This window comes from Aethalodelphis obliquidens, unplaced genomic scaffold (genome assembly GCF_003676395.1).
Source record: "Aethalodelphis obliquidens isolate GAN/ISIS:26980383/991018 unplaced genomic scaffold, ASM367639v1 scaffold2, whole genome shotgun sequence".
Lineage (NCBI taxonomy): Eukaryota > Metazoa > Chordata > Mammalia > Artiodactyla > Delphinidae > Aethalodelphis > Aethalodelphis obliquidens.
In genome coordinates this window covers 88,758,797-88,765,822 of record NW_020837946.1, presented here as the reverse complement: position 1 = coordinate 88,765,822, position 7,026 = coordinate 88,758,797, and the positions used below count along the sequence as shown (strand labels likewise).

The 7,026-nt window shown below is 33.0% G+C and overlaps 1 protein-coding gene across 1 annotated transcript in view; it reads right to left on the bottom strand.

Annotated features, from left to right (window-relative positions):
* Positions 1–7,026, bottom strand: part of LRP1B (LDL receptor related protein 1B) — a 1,467,083-nt gene that overhangs the window by 218,803 nt on the left and 1,241,254 nt on the right. The window contains exons 59-60 of the mRNA XM_027078335.1: positions 4,456–4,644; positions 3,476–3,624 (exon numbers count right to left, since the gene is read on the bottom strand). Coding sequence (XP_026934136.1) covers positions 3,476–3,624; positions 4,456–4,644 — 338 coding nt within the window. The remainder of the gene's footprint in view (positions 1–3,475; positions 3,625–4,455; positions 4,645–7,026) is intronic.

Here is a 7,026-nt window from a genome sequence, read left to right as displayed (position 1 = left end):
TATATTTATATTTATATATTTATATTTTAAATAAGAGAGTAAGTTTTTTGCCAGTGGCACTGTAAGAGGGAATAGAGCACTGTGAATCCAAGGGAAGATCTCCCTGTTCAACTGATTTTCCCATATTTACTTAGCCTGTGGTCATGTTTGTTATGGCTTTCATAAATTACCAAAAGAAAAATATTACTTTGATAGATAGTGATTGTCTGGGGATATAAGGCTTACTCTGAAAGCAATTGCCATGAACATTAAACATTTCCAGTCATTACAGTATATCAAAGTATATAAGTAAGATGATTTCAAGTCTCCTGAGTATATTCAAAGTCTTTCCAATCAAGATTTGAAAAATATCTAAATTTTTAATATTAAAAATATTTTAAAATTTACATATATTTACACATGTTTAATTTTACTAAATATTTCTGATTTAAATAAACATCCACTGTTGGAATGATAGATGATGACACAATGATTTTGCTCACCATTTCATTTTTAATAAGGACATAAAAGTGTTTTGAGTTAAGGGAAGGCCAGGGTAAAATATATTTATTATTACTCTTTATGCTAATCCATATTTTATTCATTACTCTCAGAGGAAGATTTCTTCTATTTTGTGTCTGGGCTTTTTTTTCATACTTAAATACAGTAACTTTGAAAAGATAAATGCTAAACATAAATACAAAACATTCTTCATGGTAAATGCTCTCCAAGACTAATAGCTTCATAAAATAAATTGCAGACTGCAATCATCACCCACAAGAAGAAGCTATAAAGAAACTCTTAAATGCATGTCTACTAAGTGGGTACATGGATAAAATGCAAATCCTACATATAGTGAAGTTTACTCAAAACAGGAAGAGTCTCCACTTAAAAATAAGTAAATTCATTTTAAATTTACTTTTATAGTTTTCTAATTAAAATGATTTAAATGTAATATTTGAAATGATTTGTGCCACAAGAATTGGACCTAACCTTGATTTTTACCAGATTTTCATATGTTCATTTCCAATCCTAATAGAATTCTTATCGGTGTGATTTGCCTATTTTGTTAAAAATCAATAATATTTGGGGGTGTATAGTTGGCTGCAGTAACTAGATGATAAACCCCAAATCCCTTAGTAAGATAAATTTAAAATGCAATATTTTTTATCAGAATGCTTAATGATATGATTCTGAAGTACATAAATTATTCACTTCATTTTAATATCTACCTCACTAAAAATTGTGCTATGAACTGACTTTTCTCCAAGAAGTATACAGTAGATCTTTTTTCCCTCCCATTGTATCAGAAAAGAATCGGAGATAAAATGACTGCATAAACCACAGGACTTACAGGGACAACCACTGCTTGATTGTGTTAGCTGAGATGTTACTCTTCGTTAACTTTTTTCTTAAAAACGAGACAAATGAAGTGATAACTGTTTTTTTCAGGAAGTATTGAAAACAAAGATATCTGATCCATAACATTCTGTTGTTACTGTACTGTCTTGCTATTGCTTATTTTTTTTAATTCATGCAAAACACTATTGGGGGTATATGAAAAATTATAAATATTTTAGTCATGTTATCACTGGTACCAAATTGAGAGGTAATTTAGTTATATGAATAATACTTTTCTAGGTTGATTTAAGTTTTCATTTAATTGACTGATCAGACTTTTTGCCTTTGAATACATACAATCCTAGGTTTTTCTTATTTAATAATTTGAAACATCTTATTCCTTTTATGACTACAGTGACGCTGATGTTTCACTATCTATGTCCTGCTGTTTGAGATTTCATCTGTGTGTCAGACATCCTTTGGCTTTACTTTATTTCCAGTCAGCTAATGAGGCTCACTACACTGTAAGGGGCTTAGGCAGGTGTCATTTCCACTAAGTTACCTATAGCCTCAGTGTTGGGCCTCAGCAGAGTGACCCTGGTCTGCTCCAAATCAAGAGAACAGAGGTTATTTCAGAATAACCCAGAGGTTAAATTGAAAATCTGTCTAAACTAAACAAAGTTAACAGAAATTATAATTAAAAAATTTTTAAAGATGTGACTTCTCCCTTAAATTTTACCTCTAGTTTGCTTATTTTACCTCCCATAGTGACAAATTGCTAGTTCTCTAAAAATAATGAATTTTGTTCACATAAATACTTAGGAGAGTATAATTAAAACAACACAGTTGTAAAGAAAAAAGAGACTGTGACCTGTGCTTTCAACTAGACATCAGAACCTCCTGATGGCAGCTCACACTAATTGCACACATACTCAAGTATATTCTACTTGCACTAGAGGGCTAGGGTAATAACAACAACACTTACTATGACCCAGGAACTTTTCCCATGTAATCTTCATAACGGTGGCCTGGAAATATTATCAATCCCATTTAAAAGATGAGAAAACTGAGGCATCAAGTAGTTAAGTAACAAAGCCAAGGTAATTCAGCTTATTTAAAGCAGTCAGAGTATGGTCAAAGTGAGTCTGGCTTCAGAGTCTATGCCCTTAACCACTACACATACTGCTTCCTGGAAGAGGTTGGATCTTTTTCGTTTATATGGTTCTTTATTGTATGAGCCTCACAGTCATAACTTAAGAGGCAAGTTGAGCTAGAATTAGCTTCTCTTTTTGAAAATAAGCACACCCTAAGAGAAATTCAGTCTCTTCCTATGATGTCACTGCTAGAATTGTAAAACCAGCAAATTCAAAACACAGAATTCTAAGAATAAATTTAGTCATGTTAAAAAAACAAATCACATTTCCTTTACAATTTTATCTTAAACAAGACAGTTACTCAAATATAAAAAATTAAATTTTATAATGCCATATGACTTTTGTCCAAATTTTGAAAGTAATAAAGTCCATGCAACTACCATTAAGTAGAAAAATTAACTTCTGAGATAGCTTCACTGAAAATAACTACATTTTGAAGAAAAAGAGATTTCAGAAGGAAATTATTTAGATCATATAAATTTTCAATAAAAATATCTAGAAAATTACTTTTTACAAACATATTTTCCATATCACTTACTCTGAAGAATGACAGAGAGGTAGAGATGGTGATACAGAGCAGATTATCTAGGAATATTTTTTTCTTTGTTTAAACTGCATATATCTTAGTCTTAACCCTATGCCTCAATCACCCTGGTATCTTGGAATAGGTCAGATTTCCCCTGATGATTCTGCTATGCCTGCTTACGATTTGCACCATTATTCTGTGTGGATCGGTGTAAGAATGGTTTCCATTTTTGTTTTTGTCTTCCTTTTAACCTCTATGTGTACTTCCTAAATTCCCATTTTAACAATATGTATCAAATTGCTTTTCCCTTACTCTGTGACCCTCTCTATAATGTATGGAATGTTTATCTAATGCTATGCCAAACAAAAAACATGATGTTTCAAAAACGGTTTACGTGAATAAACAAAACACAGGCAAAACCTTTATAACAACTTGCTCATACATGCCATGAAATGATTTCTAGACCTCCACTCACCTGACTGGCTGTGCAGTTGGATAAGCAAGTCCTGTTATCAGCTGCAAGATAGAAGTTGGTGGGACATGCACAGGTGTGAGTCTTTCCAGGGGCTAAAAGGCACAGATGACTACAACCTCCATTATTTGTCATACAGAGATGTTTGGAGACTACAGATGAGAAAGAAACAACAACAGAATGGGATAATCAAGGCTAATAATATAATATGGGATGAGAGATAGGACATTTAAGCTTCATAACTTGTATTTGAATACAACGTTGTAATCAAGAACTCATCAAGATTATAAATATAATTTTATTTTGTTAAAAACTCTACTCATCATCCTATGACATTTATTTTATCATTAAATAATTTTAAGAATGTATCTCCACAATAGAAAGTATTTTAGTAGGAAAAAAGTGTCCATCAGAAAAACAAACAGAGACTAAAAGTATTTTGGATGAGTATATACACAGGTTTAAAAATATAAATGTAAAATAAAATAATGAAATGATGGTCTACATGTAATAGTATAGTGGGTAGCAAAATAATCAAAACTTTATTCCATATGGCCTGATAGAATTCCCACTAGACGTATGCTTAAGCAAACTTGATACAGTTCTCATTTTTAGAGCCTCAGAGTTACATAAATATAGTTCCTTTCACCTAGCAGTCCAGAAACTAGGATCCTATAACTATTTTGTAAATAAATGATTTCAAGAATGCAGTCTTCACTTCTCCAACTACATGTATTAATGTCATTTCAGGTTAATATGATTTCAACAAATCCATAATTCTTGTACTATTATTGAGCTTCTAACCATATCCCTTAACAGCAGTATTTGATATCAACTGAATTTATTCTATACAATTATGCTAAGCAGTCAAATCTGGTAATCTTTCTCAAAAATAAATTTACACTTAACCTTAAAGGAAACAAAAATGGAATGTTACTAAAAGATGTTGATGCACTTATGGAAATCATGGAAAGAATAATTACCATCAGGTTGTCTATAAGAATGATACACCTGGATATCTGTGATGGCATGCCATGAGTTAATCAGTGAGAGTCTGTCTGCTCCCGAGGTTTTATGGGCACGGCTGAGTGACTTGGTTTTCCCATCAGTCCAGTAGATGTAGTCTTCAAACAATGTTAGTGCAATCACCCCTGGAATATCTTGATTAGGGACTGTAATAGGAGATGGTAAGATTAATGTTCAGTCTTGGAAGACTGCCAGTTAAAATATTCAATACTACATGGGCTGACAGATACAACTGCTACAGAACTTCGTGTGAATAACTGCTGTGACAACCTGTCAGGCCGGCAAGGTTCTTTATTACCGGTTAAGAGAATGCAGGATCTGGCGCAGGAGGTTGCTTTGCTCAGATTTAGATTGTTTCAATCACTGGGAAGAAAATGAATTCAATCCTGCTTACAAGTAAAGGCTGCTTCACCAGAAACAAATAACATCCAACATTTAAAACTTATATATATATGTATATCTCCATCAGTTGTTTCTAACTTATATCCTCCTTAAATCCACAGGTCATTGTACTGCTTTCTCCCACTTTTAAATGGATTAAATTATATATCCAGGATGAAATGTCTATCTACCTGGAGATAGAGTGACTATGACTACTATTAACCATTTTAGTCACTGAGATCTTATGAGTATTTTTGCTTGCAAAATAAGCTGGGATACGGATGGAGAAATATATAAATGTGACAAATAACAATGCATCATGCAGACTTAACAATTATAAAACTGCTTTGTTGCAGATTAAAATTGTTTTATAATTATACATTCATTAGAGGACTGGGTTTAAATGTAAACAGTAGATTGAGCTTCACAAATGTAAATTTTTCTTTCAAGAGATTCCAGGGTCCTCTCTGGCAAATAAGATGTAATAAATTCGTTTGGTGGTTTGGAGTTAAATAATTTTAAAATGTGATAGAGGGTTCTTCAATTTTTTTAAAAAAAGCAATAAATAAAGAAAATTGAAATTCCCTAATTTGCACAAACATTCCAATATATTTCTCTATATAAATTTTTAGATCTACTTTTAAAAATTCTGCAAAATGTTCGTTAATGAGAAAAGGTACTATAATTCAGGTAATATGTACTTTTTTATATATTAGAACATAATGACAGAATTTATGTTTGGCATATTCCTCATTCAGCAGTAACTGAAAAACTATCAAAATTTAAAATATAATTCACTTTTTCTAGAGAGGTTTACAGCCTTATTTTTAAGATGCTGGGTAAATTTATATTGTTAACTGGAAGTAGAAATTTTAAATCTACCAATTTGTTATTTTTAATCAGATGGGCCAAATGTGATCAGAGAATTCACTATGACTCAGAAAATACAGAAATAAAAGAGTTAAGACTCCTTCAAATGGTGACACTTTAAGCCATTGACTACTATAAATAATGTAGTGTCTAGCCAGAAATCCATCTCAGAAGAGATACTATGCATATGAAGGATATAAAAAAATCAAGAAAAATCCAGATGTGCACACTTTTGATGCAGATATTCAAACTGAATTATCCGTGTAATTCTCAGACATGGAGCCCATTGCCACAATGATAAGTAGAATTGAATAAAGAAAGATGAAAAGTAGGACATTTTACCAGAATGAATCATGTCTGAGTTATTTATGCAAACTATGCCCACTCTCCCCCTTTGACTATATAAATTCATTCCAGAAAGATAAACAAATGTGGCAAAATGTTAACAATTGGGTGACTCTTGGTAATAGGTGATCATTACAGCAAACTTTCAACATGTGTGTATGTTTGAAACTTTTCAAAACAAAATAAAAATCCTCAGAAAAAATTGAAAGTCTCAGAAACATTCAACTCAGATTTCCTTAGATGTCAAGCAAGTAATTACATCATTAAATAGGGATTCAAAAATTAACCATCACTTTAAAATAATGTCAGTCCACCAGAGATTCAATTAGCTTCTGTACAAAAAGTGAAGTTATTGTAAGAACTTGCCTATTAGCATCTCAAAAATAGCACAGTCTGTTGAACTATTCAATAACTAGAGCTGACATTTATTCAGCCCATGGATGCCAGAAAGTAGGCCCTTGGCTCTAATGGGTGGGAGAGGCCATTCTGGTCCCAGAAGGAAGAATTATCAGGCCCACATATCGATAGATCTGAGATTGAGAAACCCCATAGTAACATATCAACTTTGTACACCTATTTAATTTAATACTCAAAACAACTCTATCGGGCTTCCCTGGTGGCACAGTGGTTGAGGGTCCGCCTGCTAATGCAGGGGACACGGGTTCGAGCCCTTGTCCGGGAAGATCCCACATGCCACGGAGCAGCTAAGCCCGTGCGCCACAACTACTGAGCCTGCGCATCTGGAGCCTGTGCTCCGCAACAAGAGAGGCCATGATAGTGAGAGGCCCGCGCACCGCGATGAAGAGTGGCCCCCGCTCGCCGCAACTGGAGAAAGCCCTCACACAGAAACGAAGACCCAACACAGCCAAAAATAAATATAAAATAAATAAATAAAAATTAAAAAAAAATATATGAACTCATGTTTAGAAAAA